Source organism: Trichoderma harzianum (assembly GCF_003025095.1).
Source record: "Trichoderma harzianum CBS 226.95 unplaced genomic scaffold M431scaffold_1, whole genome shotgun sequence".
NCBI lineage: Eukaryota > Fungi > Ascomycota > Sordariomycetes > Hypocreales > Hypocreaceae > Trichoderma > Trichoderma harzianum.
Window position 1 is genome coordinate 3,784,878 of NW_020209249.1, and position 24,613 is coordinate 3,809,490.

The 24,613-nt window shown below is 52.0% G+C and overlaps 8 protein-coding genes across 8 annotated transcripts; 5 read left to right on the forward strand and 3 right to left on the reverse strand.

The window, feature by feature from the left end:
* Positions 1-151: 151 nt before the first annotated feature.
* M431DRAFT_489974 (hypothetical protein) lies at positions 152-3,374 on the forward strand (the record flags this gene model as incomplete). Its single annotated transcript, XM_024916745.1, has 4 exons — positions 152-429; positions 511-940; positions 1,050-2,201; positions 2,271-3,374. 4 exons carry the CDS (start codon positions 152-154, stop codon positions 3,372-3,374), a joined length of 2,964 nt encoding a protein of 987 aa, XP_024780873.1.
* A 1,398-nt stretch (positions 3,375-4,772) lies between these two features.
* Positions 4,773-6,576, forward strand: M431DRAFT_1121 (hypothetical protein; the record flags this gene model as incomplete). The annotated part of the gene is made up of 5 exons (XM_024911818.1): positions 4,773-4,838; positions 4,941-4,974; positions 5,047-5,084; positions 5,159-5,434; positions 5,506-6,576. 5 exons carry the CDS (start codon positions 4,773-4,775, stop codon positions 6,574-6,576), a joined length of 1,485 nt encoding a protein of 494 aa, XP_024780874.1.
* Positions 6,577-6,809: 233 nt separating this feature from the next.
* Positions 6,810-9,833, reverse strand: M431DRAFT_489977 (hypothetical protein; the record flags this gene model as incomplete). Its single annotated transcript, XM_024916746.1, has 2 exons — positions 6,810-7,233; positions 7,309-9,833. The coding sequence occupies 2 exons, from the start codon at positions 9,831-9,833 to the stop codon at positions 6,810-6,812; spliced, it is 2,949 nt and encodes a 982-aa protein (XP_024780875.1).
* Positions 9,834-10,166: 333 nt separating this feature from the next.
* Positions 10,167-12,192, forward strand: M431DRAFT_132637 (hypothetical protein). The gene is made up of 3 exons (XM_024912486.1): positions 10,167-10,255; positions 10,371-10,901; positions 10,965-12,192. The coding sequence occupies exons 1-3, from the start codon at positions 10,217-10,219 to the stop codon at positions 11,973-11,975; spliced, it is 1,581 nt and encodes a 526-aa protein (XP_024780876.1). The 5' UTR covers positions 10,167-10,216; the 3' UTR covers positions 11,976-12,192.
* A 2,069-nt stretch (positions 12,193-14,261) lies between these two features.
* Positions 14,262-16,909, forward strand: M431DRAFT_1124 (hypothetical protein; the record flags this gene model as incomplete). Its single annotated transcript, XM_024911832.1, has 2 exons — positions 14,262-15,811; positions 15,886-16,909. 2 exons carry the CDS (start codon positions 14,262-14,264, stop codon positions 16,907-16,909), a joined length of 2,574 nt encoding a protein of 857 aa, XP_024780877.1.
* A 676-nt stretch (positions 16,910-17,585) lies between these two features.
* On the reverse strand, positions 17,586-18,521 carry M431DRAFT_503353 (hypothetical protein). The gene has a single exon (XM_024918293.1). The coding sequence runs from the start codon at positions 18,401-18,403 to the stop codon at positions 18,020-18,022; it is 384 nt and encodes a 127-aa protein (XP_024780878.1). The 5' UTR covers positions 18,404-18,521; the 3' UTR covers positions 17,586-18,019.
* Positions 18,394-19,803, reverse strand: M431DRAFT_205751 (hypothetical protein). The gene is made up of 4 exons (XM_024913389.1): positions 19,578-19,803; positions 19,039-19,340; positions 18,777-18,913; positions 18,394-18,691 (listed from the first exon to the last, which is right to left on the reverse strand). Exons 1-4 carry the CDS (start codon positions 19,611-19,613, stop codon positions 18,501-18,503), a joined length of 666 nt encoding a protein of 221 aa, XP_024780879.1. The 5' UTR covers positions 19,614-19,803; the 3' UTR covers positions 18,394-18,500.
* A 3,823-nt stretch (positions 19,804-23,626) lies between these two features.
* Positions 23,627-24,435, forward strand: M431DRAFT_73544 (hypothetical protein; the record flags this gene model as incomplete). Its single annotated transcript, XM_024922140.1, has 2 exons — positions 23,627-23,789; positions 23,873-24,435. 2 exons carry the CDS (start codon positions 23,627-23,629, stop codon positions 24,433-24,435), a joined length of 726 nt encoding a protein of 241 aa, XP_024780880.1.
* Positions 24,436-24,613: the final 178 nt, after the last annotated feature.

Genomic DNA, 24,613 nt, shown 5'->3' on the forward strand with positions numbered 1-24,613 from the left:
ACCAGCATCTCGATATCCCTCTCGTCAAGCTTTGTCATCGCACCGCACTGCTGCATCCCGCTGGCCGTCTCTGTTCTCCGCGCCGCCGACGCGCATGCGACCTGCTGGCCGTCTCAGCCTTGGCCATTGAGTCTCCCGCCAGTGGCACAAGATGACGCAGTCCCCCATGATAGCCGCGCCGCCCAAGGCCACCAACGAGATCGACTGGGTCACGCCCTTGAAGTCCTACATCCGCGACACCTACGGCGATGACCCCGAACGATATGCCGAGGAGTGCGCGACGCTCAACCGCCTGAGGCAGGACATGCGAGGTGCGGGCAAGGAGAGCATCACCGGGAGGGACATGCTCTACCGGTACTATGGACAGCTGGAGCTGCTGGACCTACGCTTTCCCGTGGATGAGCAGCACATTAAGATCTCCTTCACATGGTGAGCCACCATGCTACAAACATATTCGATATACGTCATCGGTCTGAGAGATTCTATGCTAATAACAATTCTGCTCAACAGGTTCGACGCATTCACCCACAAGCCTACGACGCAGTACTCGCTCGCATTCGAAAAGGCGTCCGTCATCTTCAACATCTCAGCTGTTCTTTCCGGCCACGCTGCCATACAGAACCGAGAAGACGATTCCGCACTTAAAGTTGCCTATCACTCGTTTCAAGCGTCGGCCGGCATGTTTACATATATAAACGAAAACTTTCTGCATGCTCCTTCATTCGACCTGAGCCGAGAGACTGTCAAGACGTTGATCCATCTCATGCTTGCCCAGGCGCAGGAGATCTTTTTGGAGAAGCAGGTCAAGGACCAGAAAAAGGCCGGCTTGCTGGCTAAGTTGGCATCGCAGGCTGGATATCTCTATGGGCAGGCCGTTGAGGGTGTGCAGGAAAATGTCACAAAGGCCATATTCGAGAAGGTCTGGCTAGCAATGGTCCAGGTAAGCTGCACAATTGCCAGGGAGAATAGTTACCCTGCATTCCGCATTATTCTCTGAGTCGAGTATGCAACGAGATGGCTAATCTAGAGACGAAACCACATAATTACAGATCAAAGCCAATCTTCTCAACTCCATAGCGCAGTACTATCAGGCAATGGCAGACGATGAGGGTGGCCAACATGGCGTGGCGCTATCACGACTCCAGGTCGCCGACGCCCTGGCCAAGGAAGCTGACCGATTAGCGAAGAGCTTCCCCAGCACTGTTCCGTCCAATGCCAATCTCGGTGCCGACTGCAGTACTCATCTACAAGAAATCACGAAGCGACAGTGCTCCGCGGTGCAGGAGCGGCTACGAGAGGCTGTCAAGGACAACGATTACATCTACCACCAGACAGTTCCCCCGGAAGCGAGCCTGCCCCAGATTGCCAAGCTACCCGCCGCGAAGCCAATTCCCGTATCTGAGCTCTACGCAGGCCAGGACATCCAGCGCATCACCGGACACGATCTATTCTCCAAGATTGTACCCATGGCGGTGACTGAATCCGCGAGCTTATACGATGAGGAAAAGGCGAAGCTGGTGCGGGCCGAGACGGAAAAGGTGGACACAGCAAATGGCGAAATGGCAGCCAGTCTGGATTATCTACGACTTCCGGGGGCGTTACAAGTGTTGAAGGGCGGCTTCGATCAGGACATTCTTCCCGATGAAGACTTCCGGCAGTGGTGTGAAGACGTCGCCAATCACGAAAACCCCGTGAGCATCTTTGACTTTTTGCGGAGCGAGAAGGAGTCTATAGTGTCTACTCTGGACAAGAGCTCCAAGCAGCTGGATATGGAGGAGAGCGTGTGCGAAAAGATGCGATCCAAGTATGAAAATGATTGGAGCCAGCAGCCCAGCGCACGCCTCACGACGACGTTGCGGGGAGATATTCGCAATTACCGAGAGGCTCTGGAGGAGGCTAGCAGGAGCGACGGCCAGCTGGCGGCGAAGCTACGCCAGAACGAAGCCTGGTTCGATGAAATGCGAGACGCCGTCGCAAATGGGCAAGTTGACCAACTCTTCTCAAAGGCGGTTTCTCAGGCCAAGGGAAGGGGTAGCAACGCCGTCAGCCCATCCGGAAACGAGCCGAACCTGCTCGATGCTGACTTTGACGAATCTGGGCCGTCGGTCGTGGAGCAGATTGCAAGGGTCGAGGATATTCTCAAGAAACTCAATCTCATCAAGAGAGAAAGGAACCAGGTACTCAAGGATCTTAAGGAGAAGGTAAGAAGATTGTCTCACAATACCGCCAATGTTGTTTGGAGACAATAGACTGATGACAAACGAAAACAGATCCACACCGACGACATTTCACAAGTCCTTATCCTTAACAAAAAGACAATAGCAAACTATGAGCAGCAGCTCTTCAAGCAGGAATTGGAAAAGTTCAGGCCGCATCAGAATCGTTTGCTCCAGGCCAACCACAAACAGTCGGCGTTGATGAAGGAACTCACCGCCACATTCAACACTTTATTGCAAGATAAGCGCGTGAGGGCCGAGCAGAGCAAGTATGAATCTATCCAGCGACAGCGGCTATCGGCAATTGGCAAGTATAAGCGTGCCTATCAGGAATTCTTGGATCTGGAAGCTGGCTTGCAGAGCGCAAAGAATTGGTATTCGGAGATGAGGGAGACGGTGGAGAGCCTTGAGAAGAACGTGGACACTTTTGTAAACAACCGGAGGTCAGAGGGTGCACAACTACTCAACCAAATCGAACAAGAGCGAGCATCGAACAAGACGCAACAGGCAGAGCTGGAGCGAGAGCGGCTACGAGGCCTCATGGAGCGCATGTCGATGGAACCTGGGCAGCCAGCGGCACCACCCAAGCTTCCCTCGCAGAGGCCAACACCTGCACCTCTGATGCAGAAACAAAACTCGGCCTCTCGGTATGGGCAGGGTAGCAGCAGCAATAGCTATCAGGGGCAGTTCCAGATGCCTACATCGCCGCCACCAAACCAGCAGAACTTTCCTGGTTACGCCAGCCCTCCTCCCCAAAGCACATTTTCTCAGCCTGTATATAACCCGAGCACATACGGCAGAAACCCTGGCCCGACATCACCGCCTCCGACCCAGACCTCTTTTAGTATGAATGTCATGAGAGGCCCTCAATCACCGCCGCCAACACAGACATCTTTCGGACAGCACCAGGCTTACAACACATATGGAGCGTTGCCTGCGCAACATCAGCAGCCACTGCAGCAGCAACAGCCCCCTCAAGGATATGTGCCTCCTGGCTTCGTCCCACCACCTCCTCCCCCGGGCCCTCCTCCGCTGGGGCCTCAGCAAACTATCCATTTCGGACAACAGGACTATGATCCCAACCAGAGCGCACAGCCTCGGTCAGCTCAAGCACAGCAGACACATGATCCATGGGCAGGACTGAACGCATGGAAATAACGAACAGCGGTGCTATTGATAGGGTTATTCGCGCAGTGAATACCGTGGCAGTTGGTTGGATGATAATGTGAATAGCTGGTTTAAAAAACACGCAGAAGAAACAGGGGCAGTTTGAAGGATAATGTCATACTGCAGGATGGAAACTGATTGGGGGAAGAGGGTGTAAAAGAGACGGGCAAAGGGATAGAAGTATGTATGCTGATGGCATCAATAATATGTTTCTCTCTTTTCATTCTCTGTTCTTGGGTATAGATGGCAGCAATGTATTGCGAGAAATTCCAAACGGGCTGGGCCAGTCGTCTTTTACTTAAACTCTAGTACTAATAGCTTGGCTGTTCTTGTAATACACCTAGCTCATCTTCGTGTATGAGCATGCATAAAATAGTAGCTTATCTTGACGTTGCCCTTCACAGGCAGTAGTTGGCCAGAGACTGGGCAATTGGGGCAGTAAACAATGTGCTTTATTCCCATCCATACAGGTAGTTTAAATGGAGCAGCCCGAAAACCGGACAAGAAGAATTGTGAAGCTTGGACCCGAAGTTGGAGAAAACTGCGGAGTAGCCAAGCGTAGACCGAAACTACTGTTGCTACCGTACTTGACTCTCCCCGCAAAAACTCGGTCCCCCGGAATATTAATAGCCGGTGGGAGGCGTCTAATTCGACCGCTAAAGGGGAGCCATAACAGCAGAATAGTGTCTGGTTCGCTTGGCTTTTGGGGGGCGGGCAAGGGGTTTGGCATCCGCTTTTATGGGTAGTTGTGGGTGCTGACGAGTAATTGATCTCTTTTGGAGGCTGGACGATGGCTGAGATGGACGGTGGAGGATAATTATTGAACAGGCTGCTATATGAGTGAGTGGTTTATGGTGATTAATCTGTTGATTAAGTCTCGATTTAATGGAAATACCCGTCGGGAGAAGAGCCGAAATTGATGCTGTACCGCTCGGTATCTGGGGTATTAGGCTTCATGTTAGTGAGCGAAGCCCTGAAGAGTCAGCCGCTGGACCTTCATGTTAGCGGAGCAATGGAAGCCACCCCCGCAAGCAGCGAGTCGCTATGTGGCTATATTATTAGCCGACGGCCAATGATGTATCTCCAAATAAAATCGGCCTCCAGGCTATCTATCTAGCCCATATATCTTGCGACGACAACCGATAGGCGACGCGCGAGGACTGACTTTCTCCCTTCTTCATTCTTCATCTTGACTATCATTTGACGGGACTTCAATTGCATTTTTGAAAACGGACGGATCTGGCGATTGGATAGTTTTCAATTGGCGTGCTTGCTTTTTCTTTTTTGGGGGATTCCCGTTAATACCGACCGGCTTTAGGACGTCATCGGCATCTTCGCTCGTCAGCAGAAACAAGAGTTTGTTCGATTAAAAGGGCAAACAGTGAGAAGATGGTGCTCACGGGAAGCGACGTCGCGAAGCACAATGACGAAAAGTCATGTTGGGTGATTATTCATGTGAGCCGCTTACTCCAATGCTGGTCAAGATGAGATGGACGGACGGACGAATGAATGGAGCTAGTGAACTAACTCTAACTAACTTGATCTCTCTCTCATTAGGGCAAAGCATACGATGTCACAGAGTTCTTACCAGGTATTTCAGGAAACAATCTCGGATGAAGCATCCGTTTATCCAACTCTTGCTGACGTGGAATCTCAAAATCAGAACACCCTGGAGGCGAAGAAATCATTCTCAAATATGCCGTATGCATCACACGCACACTTACTTTTGCACCCCCTCTTGTCATTGGCCCTACTTTACTGACATCAACATCCAGGGCAAAGATGCGACAGAAGAGTTTGACCCGATTCACCCCCGGGACACTCTCGACAAGTATCTCGACAAGTCTCTGCACCTAGGGCCCGTGGACATGTCCACCGTTGCCCAAGAGGCCAAGCGAGAGGACCCCGAGGAGGTTGAGCGGCAGAAGAGGATAGCGGAGATGCCGCTGCTGTCGGAATGCTTCAACCTACACGACTTTGAGGCCATTGCGCGGAGGACCATGAAGAAGGGCGCGTGGGGATACTATTCCAGCGCAGCCGACGATGAGATTGTACGTTCTTCTTCTTCTTCCCGCTCTCATCTCTAGTCAAGCTAATCCATTCCCCTTTCTCCCCCCTTTAGACCCTGCGTGAGAACCACAGCGCCTACCACAGAATCTGGTTCCGCCCCCAGATCCTCGTCGACGTCGCCAACATCAACCTCTCCACCACCATGCTCGGCACCAAAGTCGACGCCCCCTTCTACGTGACCGCCACGGCGCTGGGCAAGCTCGGCCACCCAGAGGGCGAGGTCCTGCTCACCCGCGCCGCCCGCAGCCACAACGTCATCCAGATGATCCCCACGCTCGCCTCGTGCTCCTTTGACGAGCTCGTCGACGCCCGGCAGGGCGACCAGGTCCAGTGGCTGCAGCTCTACGTCAACAAGGACCGCGACATCACCAAGCGCATCGTCCAGAACGCCGAGCGCCGCGGCTGCAAGGGCCTCTTCATCACCGTCGATGCGCCGCAGCTGGGGCGTCGCGAGAAGGACATGCGTCTCAAGTTTACCGATTCTGGTAGTAACGTGCAAAAGGGCACCAAGACGGACAACACTCAGGGTGCCGCGCGCGCCATCTCGTCCTTCATCGACCCTTCCCTGAGCTGGGCCGACATCCCCTGGTTCCAGAGCATCACCAAGATGCCCATCATCCTCAAGGGCGTCCAGCGCGTCGAGGACGTTCTCCGCGCCGTCGAGGCCGGCGTCCAGGGTGTCGTGCTGTCCAACCACGGCGGTCGCCAGCTCGACTTTGCGCGCTCCGGCATTGAGATTCTCGCCGAGACGATGCCTGTCCTGCGCCAGCACGGCCTGGACAAGAAGATTGACGTCTTTGTCGATGGCGGCGTGAGGCGCGGCACGGACATCATCAAGGCAATGTGTCTGGGCGCAAAGGGTGTTGGTATCGGACGACCGTTCTTGTACGCTATGAGCACGTACGGACAGGCTGGCGTGGAGCGCGTGATGCAGCTGCTCAAGGACGAGATGGAGATGAACATGCGGTTAATCGGGTGTGCCAAGATTGAGGACTTGCACCCTGGGTTGTTGGATACGAGGGGCCTGTTTGTGCATAGCAACTCGACGCCGGTGGATTCGCTGTCACATATTACGTACGATCCCCTGGTTGTTCCCAGCCAGAGACTCAAAGCGAAGCTGTAAAGTATAGGTATTCAGGGAGGGAAGATGTTTGGATACATAATCGTAGAGTCGGAGACAAGGAGCGAGACGGTGTATGATATAAACGAGCAAATATATTCCATAAACACAAGTCTAATCTATTTGATTCAAAGCTCTCCGCATTAATTAGCACTTGGTATGTTCCTCATCACATGAAAAATGTCCAATATCATAAAAAACTCCATCCATCTACAGTATCTCTCCCCTATCTCAAATCACAAACCGCTCAAAAACTCTCTCAGCGTCATCGGCTTCCTCACCGCATTATTCAACCCTTCATGAAACGTCACCCACACCTTCTCCTGGCCCGCCGCCTTCTTCTCCGCCAACCCACCCGTCACCTCCGCCAGCGGCTGCGCCTGAATGATGCGTCCAAAGAAGTCCTTCTTCACCACCAACCCGTCCTCCACCACCGCCGAATCATTCTTCTGGCTCTGAGTTAACTGAGTGAGCGGTTGCTGCAGGTCGCCTTCGCCGGTGGTGCGTCCGGCTTGAAAGCGTGCTTGGCGTGCCTGTGTCTCGCGGAGGGCGAGAGTGCGACGGAGTTCTTGGTCGAGGACCTGGCGAACGGCGAAGCGGGTTGGGGGCTGGGATGTTAAGAGAGAGGCTGTTTCATAGGTGGCGAGGGAATCAATGTCACTATAAATAGGGCTGTTAGATCGTCCACTGATATACACAGGCTTGGTGGGATACTGGAATAGGGGCTAAACTTACGGTTCCATGCGGTAGACAAACTGCGGGCCGCGACTAGACACGACTTCGCTCTCAATCTTGCCTTTATGCAAGGCAATGCCCACCTCGGCGAGCACTTCTGACGCACGCTTGACCATTGCTCGCTCGCTCTCCTTGCGCACACTTGCCGTGGTGCCCTGGCTGCCGCCGACGACGACAGGCTTCACATCGGGTGACAGCATGCGGGCCAGGTAGGGCATGAATTCCGTCGACACGTCCTCTGCGCTGCGGAAGAGTCGCATCATGGTTGGGCTGAGCTGGGCTTGGAGTGCCTGCAGCTGCGCACGAGTTTGCTTCTCTGCTTCAAAGGCCTGGTAGTCGGCGCGCGGGCCGGAAAAGGGAATCGTAGGGCCGGCTTCTTCTTCTCCCGGAACGCCAGATCGCTGGTTGTGGTTTGATCCCATGCCGTTGGCATAATGTCGAATGGGTGACGCAAATAGATGATGACAGGCCAGGACAGGCTGCGCTAGGTAGGGTGCAAGCTCCCATTCCTGGCTGGCGTACAGCTTTGACTGACAGGCATCGTGAAAGTACAGCCAGTCATAGGCTTGGTTCGGCTTCGAGAGATAGGAATCGTCGTTGAACTCACGGTTTGGATACTCTGCGAATATCTCCGTTACAATGTGACTGATTTCACCGCTGGAATCAACCATCTGTCGAAGACACTCCATGGCATACTTCTTTTGATGTTCTCCAAATCCGAGTTCCGTTTTTGGCTGTTCGTGATGCGTCTTGGACTTGGCCAAATTGAGCGCTTGCTTGGGGAAGCCCCCGCCTTCTTGAAAGAGGCGAGAGATGATATCCTTGACGCTGCCTCGCCCAAGCCCTCGAGTGCCCGCCGAGCCGTTAGCAAGCTCCTGGAGGATGTTTCGTTCAATCCAGTCCCTGGTGAGGCGTTGGTCGTCATTCAGACTTGAGACCTTGAACCGGGAAGCTACCCATTCGCCCACGACCATGACACCTCGAAGATCACCTTGCACGGTACTTTCTTGTCCTCGCCTCGCGTCAATGCCGCTGGCCATACCCCACGCCGATTCACACAGTTTGCGTGCTGCGTCCTTGTCACACGGAATGCCTTCCTTTTCAAATACCGTCTTTAAGCGACCAACTACAGTGTCCAGTGTTGGTCGACCGACGTGAATGATCTCGGCCAGATTCGACTGCCTGAGCGGCCTCAGAGAAGGATGATAGACGTCATTGCATATAAGAATCAGAGGACGCATCAGGCGGAAATCGTCTCCTTTTTTCTTCTTCCCATCATAAGACTTGTTTACCCCTGAAGAATTCTTTTGGTCGATGAGTACCAAGTCAATCAGGGCCTTGATAAAACCACCCTCTCCTGAAGCGCCAGATCCCGTTACCACGCCGTCAACCTCGTCAACCACAACGCAAGCAGGCTTGGCGACCTTCTGAGCCCCGTTCACGGCCTTTTGATTGCTGACATTCTTGACGCTCTCCGTTCCAAGACTTGTGCGAATTCGATTCTTGACGACGTCGCGACTGCGGTCATCACTGGCATTGACTTCTATCACTTCATAGCCCGCCTGTTTGGCGCAGACGTGAGCCAGTGTTGTTTTCCCCAGTCCAGGCGGTCCTGTCAACATCAAGATCTTTCGATGAGGCTTCTCCTCTTCAGCTTGAAAATTAGGGCCATTGCGTCTCTGGACCTTGGGTCTTGCTTTAGCTGTTCCCGGGAAAACAAGCGGATCCCATTTCTTCAGCCAGCGTAGGACCAGTCTATTTGTGCTGTCGTCTCCGCATAGATCCATAAAGCTTCTCGCGCGGTATTTCTCGGTCCATAGCATCGTCTTTTTGGGTTTCTTATCGGATATAGATGTAGCCTCCATAGATCGAATAGCCTGATTGGTATTTGGAGATGGAGGATTTTGCTGCTTCTCGGCCAATTCGCTCGTTGCTGAGTTGATGAGGTTGTGTATATCGACGCCATAGTAGTCTCGTTTCGCCCGCCCTTCCTTGGTTTTCGACCTGGCCGCTACCATAGATTCGTAAGACAGCGCAACAACCTCCTTGCGCTCTCTAATCGTAACCTCACTACCACCGCATGTCCTTAGCTTGTAAGTAGTTTTTGACCGGCTTCCAAAGATTGGCGCAGTAAGTAGTGAGTTTGGTTGGGACCAGCGAGGTCCTGTCTGTGCCGCAGTGTTCTGTGTATGTTCGGTGAGAATTGTATCAGCTGTTGTGTGGTTGCCTTCTGAGAGCTCCACGGGGAGGACGTTGTTTCTGCCATCTCCATTCGCATCTCGAGCACCGAGTACGGGGATCTGTGGCCTCTGCTCATGTTGAACCTCTACTTTGCGCCTCTTGGAAGGAGATCTGGAGCTTGCTCTAGGTCTATTCTCAGTGTCTGATTCAGAGTCGGAGTCAACAAACGGCCCGGTGACACGAGGCTTCTGTGTAGGATATTGAATATCGTGAGGTTTGGCGCGTTTTGCTGGAGGAGACGGGGGGTCGCTCGGAAAGGTAATTGGTGAAGATGCAGACAGCATTTTGATGAGGTTATTGTCTTTAATGTCGAGGAAAATAAAAGGCGCTCAAAATATACACAAAATGAAGAAAAGAATTCGAGAATGTCGTCAGCCAAATCCTATGCAGGTATAGTGAGTGATTGGCTTACAATTTACAACACTCTGTTATACGTAGAAAACTCTCGACGCGTCTCATCAAGGGAAGTGGGCTGGGACGCGTTGAGTGGCCCCGCTTTCGGTGGCTGCTCGGTGGCCTCGGTGAGCCGGTGCGGGAGCGTCACACCGTTCGGCAGAATGTCGGCTGCGTGGCACCACCAGAAAAAATGACACCCAACATATCGAGCTCTAAATAACGGCCTCAGTGATCTTGTCAAGCCGCAATTGTCACCGGTCGGCTCGCCAAGATGAGAAAGCCGTACCGTTTCTACAGTTTAGCCCGTCCTGTAAGTCTAGAGATACCTTGTCAATGGCTGTACTGCCAGAGTCATGGGCAACGGCACGGCGATTGAGCTCGTGTGATGGCGGGGATCCTGGTTACTGATGTTGAAAACCCTACAGAAACTGCGACAATCATGGAACAAGTACAACCTGTATAACCTGTACCGCCAGACAGGCCGAGAACCCCAAATTCGAGGCACTCCTACCTTCTTCCAGCAGAAATGGGCGGCCAAGGCCAAGACTCGATCGTATCACGGAGAGCATATCCCCGAGAAGAAATGGGTGCGGCTCTTCTCCCGCAGACTCCTCTCTGCTGTAGACATGCCACCGGAGTATTTGGCGGCGCATGATGGTTCCGAGCAGGCTGCCGGTCGTGGTTCCGGCCTGACAACGTCAAACGTTACGGCCGAGACATTCTCCAAGGTTCCCGCACTCAGCACCCAGGAACGCTCAAGGAGGAGACCGCTCTTTGGCGATGTGAACAAGCTGCTGTCAGATCAATTCAACAATATGACGCCTTACATGCAGATGACATTTGCGCCTTTGGAGAGGAGGCTGGACACCGCAGTCTTTCGGGCTCTGTTCGCCAGCAGTGTCCGTCAAGCACGCCAGTTTGTCATCCACGGAGCCGTCACTGTCAATGGAAAAAAGGTTTGTTACAGCTATATCTACGGTATGCGTAGTTGGATCACTTATACTGACGTAATTACGCAGATGGTTCACCCCTCTTACCAGCTGAACCCCGGCGACATGTTTCAGGTAGACATTGAAAAGGTCATGTACGGCACGGGCGTGCAGAAGGCAGCAGATGCGCACAAGCGACTTCACGAGAACCTTGAGGCAAGACAAAAGAAGGCGGATAAAGCATTGCAAAACGCAGTGAAGAAGCTGGGCGGTAATGCTACGGCTGAGCAGGCCGCTGCTGAGGGGGAGACTGAAGGCGAGAAGCCCGAAGCTGATGCTGAGGCTGCCGAGGGTGAGGCCGCCGCAAGCGAAGACGCCGGATCATTGACTCCCGAGGCCCAATGGAAGTTGAACAACAGGGCCTTGAAGTTTCTGTTGAAGGATGTCAAGAAGATTTTGAAGAACAACCCCAAGGAGCTCAGTGCCAAGGAGAAGAAGCAGCTCCGTCTCTTCCGTGCAGATGCCAAGCGCTTCCTCTCACACCCTGAGAAGAGCGAGGCGGATGTTGTGGAACTAATTGACGAGTTGCAATTACAGATGAAGAGCCACGAACTGATGCGAGAGAGCTTTGAGAAGCTTGACCTGAAAGAGGGTCAGGCCCAAAGCCAGGTCGAGGATGGGGCCGAGGCCGAGGCTATCGAAGCCACCTCAAAGGAGGCTGAAGCGCAACCAGCAGTCAACAGAGAACGAGAGGTTGAGAAGGGTCTGGAGGGCCTATCAGATGAGCAAAAGACCAAGGCCAAGAAGATCATTGGCGATGCTAAGCTATCCAAAGAGGAGATGAGAAAGCTCGCCCGGCTGCTTCAAATGGACGAAGAGAATCCTGTTGACGACTCGAAACCATACGCCACCCCATGGAGGCCCCGACCCTACATGTCGGCGTTTGCCTTTATCCCCCGTTACCTCGAAGTCAACCCCAGCATTTGCGCTGCCGTCTACTTGCGACACCCGGTCGCTCGAAAGGGCATGGCCGAGGTGCCGACGCCTTTCAGCTACTTGACTAGTCAACTTACCCATAACTGGTACCTTGAGCGAGGTTAAGGAGAGGGCGTTTAGAATTGCTTGGGAAGGGTGGCGTGGCGTGTATATGATGTATAACCCTGCGAAAGAGTGCGAAAAGGAGAAAGATTACAGTCCATGTAGGCTATGTATGATGATAAAAAGTTGAGGCTGGGTTGGATTTCCTCCCAGACTTCGACAATGTAATAGTATATACAAAGGAACTATGATATGAGAGTTTGAATAGATCTGAGCCCCGATTGTGAATGCTTTCTCGATCAATGCCTAGTACCTGAGGCGAAGAACGTGATGGGTCATCAGGAAGGTATTATTAATCGATTGGCTTATTCACCATGGCAGCTATGAACACTCTTGTCAGAACTCAAAGCCCGAGGAGATTTACCAACAACAGACAGCGAGGCAAATTTGCCATTAGCGAGGCAAATTTGCCATTGGCCCGGCAGCTGCCGAGCTACAAATGCGTCGTCACATGAGCAAGCTATTAACAGAAGTTGCTAACTCTATGCTCTTACACTCGCATAGCGGAGTGTTTAAACAAACTAGGCAATTGTCACAGAGGCGCGCTAGAACACCGATTGTGCGTGTTTCAAATAGGTAAAACACTACGAAAGCCTCATTTTCTCTCCTGGCAAATACAGACTATGGTCTTTTATTGGGCGCCTTGTTAGTTTTATCCCTCCAATTAAGGCCTTTGGCAACTTGAATCTCTCTTTTCGGCATTGATTCACCTCTCTGTCTTGCGCTATTTGTGTTCCATGTTAACTATGATACAAGCGCGTAATTCATAGCGCCTATAATATTTCACACACCATCCGTCCATCGTTGCTCACATGTGCTTCCTCTTCTCCGTAAGCGGTCAATGGATAGCCATTTAAATATTAACCTTGAAAATCATCTTTAAAAACTCAAGAATATCGCAAAAGGTCCTCATCGCTAGTCCCAACGGGGCACCAAAGCTGTAGTTTGTAGTACAATTCCGGCAAGGCCGTACTCGGTTTCGCCTGCCTCGCTCGCTTCGGTTACTCGCTGGCCGATGGCATTAAATTCTCCGCGTCGAAATATGGGGAAAGAACGAGACCCTGCTTTATAATCGTGCTACTTTGCATCAGTCCATCAATTTTTTTTCTTTTAATCCCTCTGACTTGTTTTGGCCAATCCCGAGTTCTGGTCGAGGCCCTGGATTCGTCCACTTTTTACGTTTGTTATTACGGGAGAGAAAAACAGGAATTCGGAATAAATGGATGCCGGCACACCGACAACCGTCCATGATGTCCCGAGTAGTGAGTGGTTTTGCTGGGCTCGGTATGTAACCACTTTATTACGTTGGATCATATACCTGTCACCAGAGGTCAGATGATATATATAGCTTAAACAATACAAAGTACGATTGAGTGGTTTTGCCCTCCCGTGAGACCTGCAGAAAGTTGAGGGTCTAAATCAGGCAAAAGAGGGCGAGCCTCCAGAAGCCGCTCCAGCCTTAAAACCCCGTTCTGCCGATCCAGCGGCCGCATTCCGACCTAGCGGAACTCGCCACTAGAGTTACGGCGAGCCGCCCGGGCACGGCATGAGGAAAGGCTCTGACAAAGCACCAATGTCTAATGCCGGATTGGCTTATGTTGTGGAAGCTGGAGCTGCGCAAGGCTTCTAGAGCATTGAGGCGGCCTGAGCCCCGTATGGAGCAAAGGAAGGCCGTTAATTCTCGAGGCGCATGTCGTCAGTCAGTCACGCTCCTGGAACCTCAACTCAACTCTCGTCATCACACCCTTGCCGACCTTTTCCTCCTCTTTCCTTTTGCTCCATCCCCATAGTCACACCCTCAAATTGAGCGCGATTTTCGCCATTGCGTATAAGAAGCTCCTCCCCTGCTGCGCCGCCGTCTCACCCGTTGCGCAGAGTCAATCTGATCTGGAGTCTCCCCGCATTCCTCTGCGGACAGCCTCCCGACCTCCGGAAGCGCCGAAACCAGCAACCGACTGCTGAATTGATTCAACATCGTAGCTGCAGGGCGTATCATGACAAATCACTAGAGGGCCATCGACCAGACCTTTACCCAGAGACTTGAAAGGCTGGGCGACTCCTCATCACGACATCTTCCGGCTGAATCACCAGCCACGGGCGATTTATCCAAGACATTCGTTCCGGAGCCATTCCACCCTGCATTTCATCCCTGCAGACTCACCTCAGAGTCAATGTGACGCCGCGCGCCGGCACCTTCAATGCTAGCGCTCGGTTTGACGATTCCACCTTACACAACACAATTCGCATCTCGACTCTCTAGCCATAGCGTAACCCTATTCCTCGCCCGCCATGGAGGGCATGGACCTGACTGCCGCCTCTTCCTCGGCCGGCTCGACGCCCGCTGCCCAGGCCAAGAAAAAGTCTCGTCGAGGAACTGACCCGAACAACCGAAAGCGAAGATGCATCAGCACCGCCTGCGTCGCTTGTAGGCGGCGCAAGTCGAAATGCGATGGCCAGCTGCCCAGCTGCGCCGCTTGCTCCAGCGTCTATGGCACTGAGTGTATCTACAACCCCAACTCGGATCACCGCCGCAAGGGAGTATATCGAGAAAAGGTCGACAGTATGAAAGCCCAGAGCTCGACGCTGCAAATCATTGTCGAGGCCATTTTGAATGCCACCGAAGAAGAGGTGCCAGACGTCGTAAACAAGATCCGAACATGCGACAATCTCGACGCAGTAGCCCAGGAGCTCTTAGAAATGGGCGAAGCGGAACCCAAGGAAGAAGAATTTGACGAGAATTTGGACGAAGCATCCATGGCTTTCTTGCCCGTCTCAGGAGAACAAGAGCTCGCTGGCAAGATGGGAGAGCTGCGGCTCGAAAATGGCTCAGTGCGCTTCATTGGCGGCACCTCTCATCTCATCTATCTAGGAGACCCTCACCACGATGGCATCGATTACGATTCACCTTCTGAGCCCGGCATTTGCGAAAACCCCATCACGTCATGGACCCGAGTGACCACCGATCCACGCCTCATCATGCACCTTATGAACATGTACTTTAATTATCACTACCCATACTTCACCACACTCTCACGCAAGCTATTTTGGCGCGACTTCATGAGGGGCAAGGCGGGCTTGGCACCAGGCACGGCATACTGTTCTTCGCTATTAGTAAACGCAATGTTGGCGCTCGGCTGCCACTTCACCGATATCCCAGGCGCTTTTGGCATCCCCGGCGACAGCAGGACTAAAGGAGACCATTTCTTTGCCGAGGCCAAGCGACTCATCGTCGATAATGACGAATATGAGAAGCCGCGGCTTGTAACCGTCCAGGCGTTGGCACTCATGTCTGTGAGAGAAGCGGGCTGTGCAAGAGAGGCCAAGGGCTGGGTATATAGCGGCATGAGCTTCCGAATGGCTCTCGACATCGGCCTCAACCTTGAAGTCGAGGGCTTAGATAAGGAGCACATGTCGGAGGAGGAAATAGATGCCCGGCGCATCACCTTCTGGGGGTGTTTCCTATTCGACAAGACCTGGTCCAACTACCTGGGCCGGCTGCCACAGCTCCCAAGGAACTCCTTTACCGTTTCCAAAATTGACGTCTTCCCTGACGAAGATGCGGCGCTGTGGGCGCCTTTTACAGATAAAGGGTTCGACGAGTCTCTTGCTCAGCCTTCGAGGACACGAGCGGTTGCTCTGCATTTGTCCAAGCTATGTGAAATCAGCAACGACATACTCGTCTTCTTCTACCACCCAAGCCACATAAAGAGGGCCAGCAGCAAATCTCTCGAGCTGAAGAAGCTCGGCGAGCTCCACCAACGGCTTGAGGAATGGCGGAAGAACCTGCCCAAGGAGTTTGAACCAAAAGAAGGCTTGCTGCCAAACGTGATATTGATGCTGTAAGTTTGCCCGTTCTGTTTACAAATAAAACCACGAAGAGAATATGGGAAGCGCTGACTTGATTCTCCGTTAGCTCATTCTTCCACCTCCAATACATTCATCTCTTTAGACCTTTCTTAAAATACGCCCCAGCCGCATCACCTCTGCCATCACATATATCACCAAGGCGAATATGCACTGCAAATGCCGGTGCGATTTCAAAGCTGATGAGACTATATAAAAAGTCTTGGAACCTCCGACAGATATGCAACATTGCAGTTTACATGATACACAGCGCATGTACGGTTCATCTGCTCAATTTGCCTGAAAAGACGGCGAAGCGGGATCTGACCCATGGTCTAAGGCATCTGGAAGAGATTGCCGAGGATTGGCTCTGCGCGAGACGGACGCTAAGCATTCTCAGTGTCTTGGCAAGAAAATGGAAATGCGAATTACCAGAAGATGCCGACATAATCCTCAAACGAACAGATGAGAGATTCGAGTACTACAGCACGTCTGAAGTTCCCTCTCCAGGATCGAGCAACCTGGTTCCTATTTCGCCTGTGACCTCAGAGGAAGGGGCAGTGCAAGCTCCCAGGCTCGAGTATGGGCTTACGAGGCACCCAACTTCAGAGCCTATAGCTCAGCCGGCCGTACAGACGTCTATCGAGGAGCGGCTGACGATGGACTCACCCATGTCCCTGGGCAACAATAACCCTCTTCCGGATCAGCGAGGTATGGGGATGGATGCCACGCAAATGGATTTGCAAGATATACTGGGATGGTCGCAGCAACTAGGGATTCCGTTGAACTCGCAGTCACCGGCAGCCCAGAGCCACATCTCGTCGGACATGGGCCATCACCAACCCCAAGCCCAGACTTCAAACCTAGGCAACATGGACAGTCGCGAGTGGCTGTTGAGCGACTCGGCGCGGCTACACCAAAGCTTCGGAAGCTGGGATATGAGGCAGCAGGCAGGACCTACAAACCAAATCTTTCTGTTTAATAATGGTCGGGGAGATGGTGTAGGGGTTGAGAATCCGGATTTGAGCTCCTTTGACTCACTTACCGAGTCTTTGACGACGCTCAATGCATGGTTACCATCTGGGCTGGAGTAGAGAATTCGGGATTTTCTTGTTCCCTCTCTTTCTGCATTAATTTACCAAAAAGTAATGGTTACATACTTTGTGGTTTGTCCTTGTATTTGGTTTGCGAGCTCTTTTTAGCAGGAAATGGGGAAATACATCAAGGCGTACCCGTATGATTATGATTATGATTTCATTTTGGGTGAATTAGTGGTAGTTTGTAGGACCAAGCCATGTAAAAACTCTGGATACCCTGTTTTTTTGTCGCAATGCTGGCCTTTTGCGGTCCATGTAACGTTTTAGCTGACAGCGGCGGAGAAAGTAGTGCCGTTATCTTACACGTAGCAGATGTAGTCTAAAGCATTGATTCCCCTTTCTACGAATCTACTACGGGGGCACTAAAAGAGATGGCGTCGTGTATGAGCATGTCACCGAGACTTGGAATGACATGATGAGACACGAATTGCGAGGAAGAAAGTAGAATTGGCCAACTAGATTACGTGCTCGCTCAATTGGGGGAGTCAAAGAGAGAGAATTTCTACAGTTTGAGATAATACGCAAATGAGCGCGACCCAAAAACAAGTACAATTGGCCTTACCTCTTCAATTCACGTCGTCTGTGTCGTTTTATCTCGTCGTTTTGTCTTTTGATTTTGGACAATGGACGATCCGGCCCATCTAGACAGGGGGCATCGCAACAATCCTTGTAAGGAAAAAGAAGAAAAAAAAGGACTCACTTTATCGATCTTGATGCGCCCGCTTCGCTCGCCCCCTTCCTTAGCTCGCCTTTGTTTTTTGTCTTCAATTTCGTCATCGTCCCCTGGCCCTTAAAAAAGAGAGAAGAAGAAAGGACGCCAAGCGGAAAACAGACAAACGCAACGTTTTTCTCTCTCGCTGTTCGTTTAGAATAGAAATAAAACGAAGCGAAATGTCTGACGTGACGCCGTCTTTTCGGCTGGCTTGCCGCCCTTCTCTCTCTCCCCTCTTTTTTTTTTCGGCCCCTTGTATGTAATTCTCATCGTCACTTGGTCTCTTCTAATATCGGTCTCGGTTCCAGACGCCGAAGCAGGCCCGGGGGGAAAGGGTTCTTGCGATGTTGGGGTAAATTTGGACCGCCGCAATGTGTGTCCACGCCGTCGTACTGCTAGTGGAAAGGAGGGAGGTGTCTTTTTCTCGTTTGAAGCGGGCCATTCCGAGTCACACGTGAACAGGCAGGGGAGGGACCGTTTTGCCTGTCTGGGCCTGGAGAGAATGGGGTCAGTAGGTCATTCGTCTCTTTTTTCTCTCTCTCGGCTTCGGGGGGTGTTTGTTGTCTTCTTCCCCTCAATTTGTTTCTCTCTTTCGAATGGACGGGAACGGGAACGGGTAGAAGGGGAGGAGAAGAGGGAATTGGCTCGCTTCTTTGGTGTTTTTTTTTTCGTGGCGTCTCTGCGGATGTGTACTCCCCACCCTTGCAACTTACAGTACCGTGTCTGGACAGAGCAGCGAGAACGATGACGGACTTTTTTTTTCTGGACAAGGGGGCCATTGAGATTAAAAGGGCTTGTAAGATGACATACCGCAAAACAGAGTCAAAAACGGTGGCCCAGTGCTAAAACCGCTGCTCGTTGGGCCTCTTGCTTATCTTATAAAACCAGAGGGAAATTGAGAAGCCATTGCCATGGGCCGAAGTCGCTGAGCTTTTCGTCGAGGAAGCCAAAAGAGGTTCCCCAGGCAGAGCTAGTATTAGTATTGCCATGCCTTGCGAAAAGAAGCGGAGCAACGGGCTCCAGCAGGCTAAAAAAGACGGCCCATGGGGCAACAGACAGGGAGAAACCTGGTCAAACGGGCGGGTTAGAAGCAAGCAGCCGAAGATTCGCTTGGGTTACATGTCATAATTCATGCCCGTGTGTTCAGCCTACCTGGGGACAATGGGACAGTTGATTGTCTCTTTTTGCCGCCGAGCCGTGGAGATGGAGATGGTTCTCCGCAAAACAACAGAAGCACATCGTTCGTCGTGGGTCTAAGAGGCATGAGCATGCCCAAACGGCTTGTCGAGCTGCAAGCAAAAGATTGGCGTGGATTAGAGTCGTTCCCAAGAGAGGTGAGATTATGGGGGCGTCCGCGTCCCCTCACAAGCAAGCAGGACGGGCCACGGACAGGGGGAACTTGGAAGAGACTCACACACACCCCCAGTCGGCCGCAGGCGCAGGAGATAAATCTTGTTTGTGAGATGGCCACATGCCCGCCGGAGTTATGTCTGCCCGTACAGTAGCGGTGCAAGCAAGCAAGCACATGGACTCGTGCGCAACAAGGGGAGAGAGAGGGGGAGAATTGTCAATGCCGTTGCCATTGCATTGCCATTGAGCTTCAGGTCTAGCTCCAGCTTGAGCGTCACGGTTTGTCCTTGAATATTCATTCGGCCGTTCGTGGGGTTTCGCTGCGTCTGGGGACGGACCAAGGGAGGATGCTGGTCGATTGAGTGACTATGAGAAGAGGCAATTGGTTAGTATCTCGTCAATTAGCACACCCACACAACTTTCCATGTCGTCTCTCTCTCTCTCGTCTTCCTCTGTCCTTCTTTGTTTGCTTGCTTGCTTGTTTGTTTGTCTGCCATGCGGATAGAGCCGGCATCAACAATTGCAACGACAAAAGAAAATGGGGTGATTGTGAGAATGAGCGTTTTTCATCTTCAGCTTGGGATGAGCAGACCATTGACTTACCCTTAATTGCCAATGGACCACTTCACGATATTGCATGGCCTGATCCCCAAAGTACTTTGTAGATTAGCTTCAATTGGGTTTTCAGCTCTGGGAGTGACGATCTCCCTCTCGCTGCTTCTCCTCCTCCTCACTTCTCCTCTCCTCTCCTCCGTGTGGGAGGGAAGGGCGCGAGCTCTACGGAGTATCAATTGTCGGGTTAACAAGTTTAATAATATCACATCTCCATCTTCGTCGGGATGATCAGGACACTTTCAACTGCCTTGGTTTGTAATCGGAGTTTTAAGCCTGTTTTCTGACTTTAACCTTTTGCCAATTGCCGGGAAAGCCCAAGTCTAGAACCATGTCGATGGACTCTTTTTTGCAAAAATACGAAACAAGTTGAACTTCCCAAAAGATGTTTTCTTTTGGTCCGCTAGATGACCGATTCTCCTGTCCTTACGAGCGACGTAACGGAGGAGCTGCCGATGGTTCTCCAAAAGCTGGAGTCGGCCCATGAAGGTTGTTTGTGCGTTCCCTTTTTCGGGATGCCGGGCTTTTGTTCCTTGTCGATCCAGGTTCGTCTTCCCCGCGGTGGCGTTTTGGGACCTGGAGAAAAAGAAAAGGAAGCCAAGCTGGATGGTTTGGTTTCAATTGGGCTGGAACGGCAAATTGTCATGATACGAGTTACATGATACAGGTAAGATTTGGCAGAAAAATTCTGCCTCGTCGGCGTTTCTATTTCACGCTCTGGGCCTGTTTCCGCAACATCGGACGATATCCCGTTCGTTTGTTACCTGAGGAAGCAGGGCGTGAACCGGGTTTTGAACATATGGCGGGGAAACGGGGAAATGGGGAAATGGGGAAAACCTGGAGATGGATGTACGAAATATACTCCGGAGTGACAGCTTTTTGACAGATCTCGCACTTCGACAAGGCTAGGGGTAGGAACAGCATGGGGAAACAGAAATCAGGGTCGCATTGGGACAATATAAAGGCTGCTCGGCCGTAGCATCGTCGCATCGTTGGGTTTGTTTGATGCATAAACTCAACCCTCCAGGCTCAATTCATTATAGGCAGCGGATCAATAGCTGGTGGACTTGGCCTTTGTCGGGGGCCTTGTCACTGGCTGCAAAACTCCGGGGTTCGGCCCGAGTACCGCTGGCCACATGCAGGTCTCGCTCGAGCTTGAAAACAGGGGCAAAAGCCCAGCGTCCCATTTCGGCGCTATTTGCATGGTGTGGCAGTGACTTTTGGGCCGTCCGGTGCCTTGCGGGAAGCCGTTTGGTTACGAGGTACGCGGGTCTGGGGGGGATCGTGAGCCTCCGAAAAGGCTTGTGTGTGAAGTCTGTGTAAGTCCGGGGGAGGTGGGCATCGTCATGTATCGAGTACCGCGCGGAGGAGGGCATGGACAGGCATGGACAGGGTCCCCTGCGAGGTATCTGCGTGTTCACGGCGGCATCGACAGCACCCTCTTTGCCAATCTTAACTGCCCGTCTTAATTTCAGTCGTGGCAGTGATGCGGTGGCGGTTATCGTCACCGGTATTCGCGGGTCAGGGGGGGCGACTGATCGCGCTTACACGCTGCCGAGTACGTACCTGCTTCATACTGTACCTTGATAGCATACGAGCAGAGCCCATATAATTTAGGAGTATTAGTAGTGGTAGGAGTATCTAACAGTAATACGACTTCTCGTACTGTACAAACCTCGTGTTATTGTCCGAGTCTTCGTATCGAGTTCCAGGGTAGTTGTTTGTATTACACAATGACAAGTTCTGACACTTCTCCTCTGTCTCCTCTTCCTCCGCCGCCGCCACCTCCTCTTCATCATGACCGGTTCGGCATCAAGTGATCAAGTTATAAGTTGAAAACTAACCCTCAACTAGCTATATTACCCTATAGTCTATTAATCCTAGAGTCGACTAAACAGAACATCAACTACTGAAACTACTAGGCGATTCCTCTTGCTTGTCATCACGCAGCTCTTACTGGGTTGGGGAGTTGATGCATTCAGACCTCCTCCATGTGTACAAGTCTCCGTCGGCGGCCAAGGTAGCATCATCTGTCGTCTTTTTTCCCGATGACGTTGTGTCCAAGTGTGATGCCGCTGGCCCGCCTGCAGGAAACATTGAATCAGGTCCCGAAAGGTGTTGAGGGTGTATCGCCGCAACGCAATTTATTTTTTCAACAACCCCGACTTTGGAGTTGGAGAGGGGAGATTTAGCACACGCGATGCTACCAAAGCCCGAGTGCTAAAACTCATCAAAACTCTGCTTTGGGCCTGGCCTCGCTGTTGAGATCCCTGCTCCCATTCTGCCGTTCTAGCTTAGTTTTGCTGGGGAACAAGCGCTGAATGGTAGCGAGCCGGCGTTGGTGTAAGTCTGAGGTGGAAACGGTTGCGAGGGTCCGTTGAGAAACGGACGGAGAATTAACCTAGCAAATTGGTTATGTAATATATCCCGCAGCGCTGTGTTGCAACCCTGAGCTGAGGTTATCTGATGTGATGTGCTTGTACCCAACGACCCAATACAACTCCAATAGAAGCCGGATGGAAGATGCTGGTGATACTCGTACGAGTTACTCGGGACTGTCAAGACGTCGTGTTGCCTGAATTAGAACATGCCAGATGGCAATATGATATGCAACACGTGACATCAGTGTTGTTTGTTGGCTGTCCAATGCGTCCTTGCTCCAACCACATGAAGAATCCGTGCTCTTTACTTCTGCTGCTGCTTGTTTGCTTCTCTACGGCCGACCTACCTATCGTCAACCTTGAGCTCGAGACTTAGCCAAGTATAAGCATCTCCGCAATCACGTTGCTACAGATCGGCTACTGGCATTTATTTCCCGTCATCTTTCACATCTCAAAAACTCCGGATAGCTCGCTTCACAACCGCCCTAGCGTGAATTGAATTGGCCGCTGAAAATCGTCGGAGCTGGAGAAACCGTCAGCCCATCCATCACATCACACACACAACTTCCATGGCCTGCTCTGCTCCAGGATTTCCTCCCACATGACACCATGTTGCGGTGCGCCTCAACTATCGAAAAACCCCCACCTTATCCACCGTGAAACACGGTCAATTTCAACGACTGCCAATGTGAATGCGCCGACTTCAGAACAGCCAGATGGGCTGAAACTCTGCTGCTATCATGCATTGCAATTGGCCGCATCCCGTTGAAATGCCTCGGCGCGCAGCCAGCGAATGAGTCCGCGCAGCTGCCGACTTTGGACCGCTAGAGGGAGATCAAGCGACGCTTTTTCTAACAACACGCAGCCGATCCGCAGATCTCATTATATGCTGCCAATTAACCTTCTGAAATGGGAGCTTCTTCCGGGCGCTACGTCACAGGATTTTGGCCATTGACGAGACTCAAAGTCGGTGCATGAAATGCCCATGGCTAGAGTTTGTTTCACTAGGACGGGCAAGAAGCCAATTGCTCGTCGTGCTCTGGCAAAGACGATTCCAATCACCAGCTCTTCATGGTGCTTTCCTTGCGAATCGAGCGAGACTACAAATTGCTAAAACATTAGCATGATGTCTATCAATCTATACTGGACATTATAAAGCTCGTGAGAAGCACTCTCCGTTTTTTACTCTCTCTATATTGACCTACAATATTGAGTCAACCTACATCTGCCGGATTAACCTATATCAAAGTGAGTCTCTCCTTTGCGGAATCGCCTCTTTCGTCTACCGCTTGCATGTGAATCGGCACCTACCCTGGTAGATCTTCCGATCATCCGCCAATGATTGACAAAAATCATGACACCTACCATTTTCGTCACAAGCCCCGTCCAATGATCGCCTCAGCGCTTCTCTGCTGTAAATGTATACTTGCTGATCTTTGGAGCATTTCAATGTTAAATAGGACTCGCCAACGTCGTTGTTTTGCTTGTCAAGTCTATCAGATACGAAACTCATCAGGCAGAGAGAGTAATTAGGGAACCAGAGAGGCGAGAAAAAAAGGGACAAAAAAGCAACTCGTCGTGGCAGAAGCCGGGGCTCTTTTCCGAGGAACCGCAGTCAAAATGCCTTCTCACAAGTCCATTGCTCTTTTGGCTACGAGCATGCTGGCTTCCGTTGCAGCCGCAGCCTCTAGGATTTGTGCCAGCAACACTCCACTCTCATGCCACAACACTACCGCCGTCGACGACACTTGCTGCTTCATCCCATCTGGTCAGCTGCTTCAGACTCAATTCTGGGATACCGACCCCTCCACCGGCCCTGCTGGTAAGTAGTTTCCTGTAGCCTAGCACGATGCAACTCAATATTACCTCCCAAAGTGGGGATGAATGCTTAATGGTGCTTGCTAGATTCCTGGACCATCCATGGGCTCTGGCCGGACAATTGCGATGGTTCATTTCCCCAGACGTGCGATGCCAGCCGGGCATATTCCAACATCACTGACATTTTGACTGCCATGGGTGCCGATGACACCCTCCACTACATGCAGACCTACTGGAAGGACTACCAAGGCAATGACGAATCTTTCTGGGAGCACGAATGGGGTAAACATGGCACTTGTATCACCACGCTGGATCCCGGCTGCTACGATGACTACGTCCCCACCGAGGAAGCTGCCGATTTCTTCTCTAGGACCGTGTCGTTGTTCAAGACGCTGCCTACCTACCAGTGGCTGGCTGATGCCGGCATCACCCCTGACGGCTCAAAATCTTATGCCCTGGAGGACATCCAGTCAGCGCTCTCCCAGCAGCACGGCGCAGACGTGACCCTGGGCTGCGAGGGCAAGACGTTGAATCAGGTCTGGTATCACTTCAACGTCCAGGGCTCTTTGCAAGATGGCAAGTTTGTCGCCTCAGCACCGGACGGGTCCAAAAGCACCTGTCCCGACTCCGTATATTACGACCCCAAGTAATGGGGGTGGCGATGGCGATGGCGACCGTATCCTCCACGGCTGAAACGGTAGACGGGAGAGGCGATTTTGAGGCAGACAGACCATTGAGACCCAGAGCCAAGACAATACAAGGCAAGACACGACGGGGAAACAAAGAAACATGCCTGTACAAGGCCAGAGTGTGGGGATCGGCGGACGG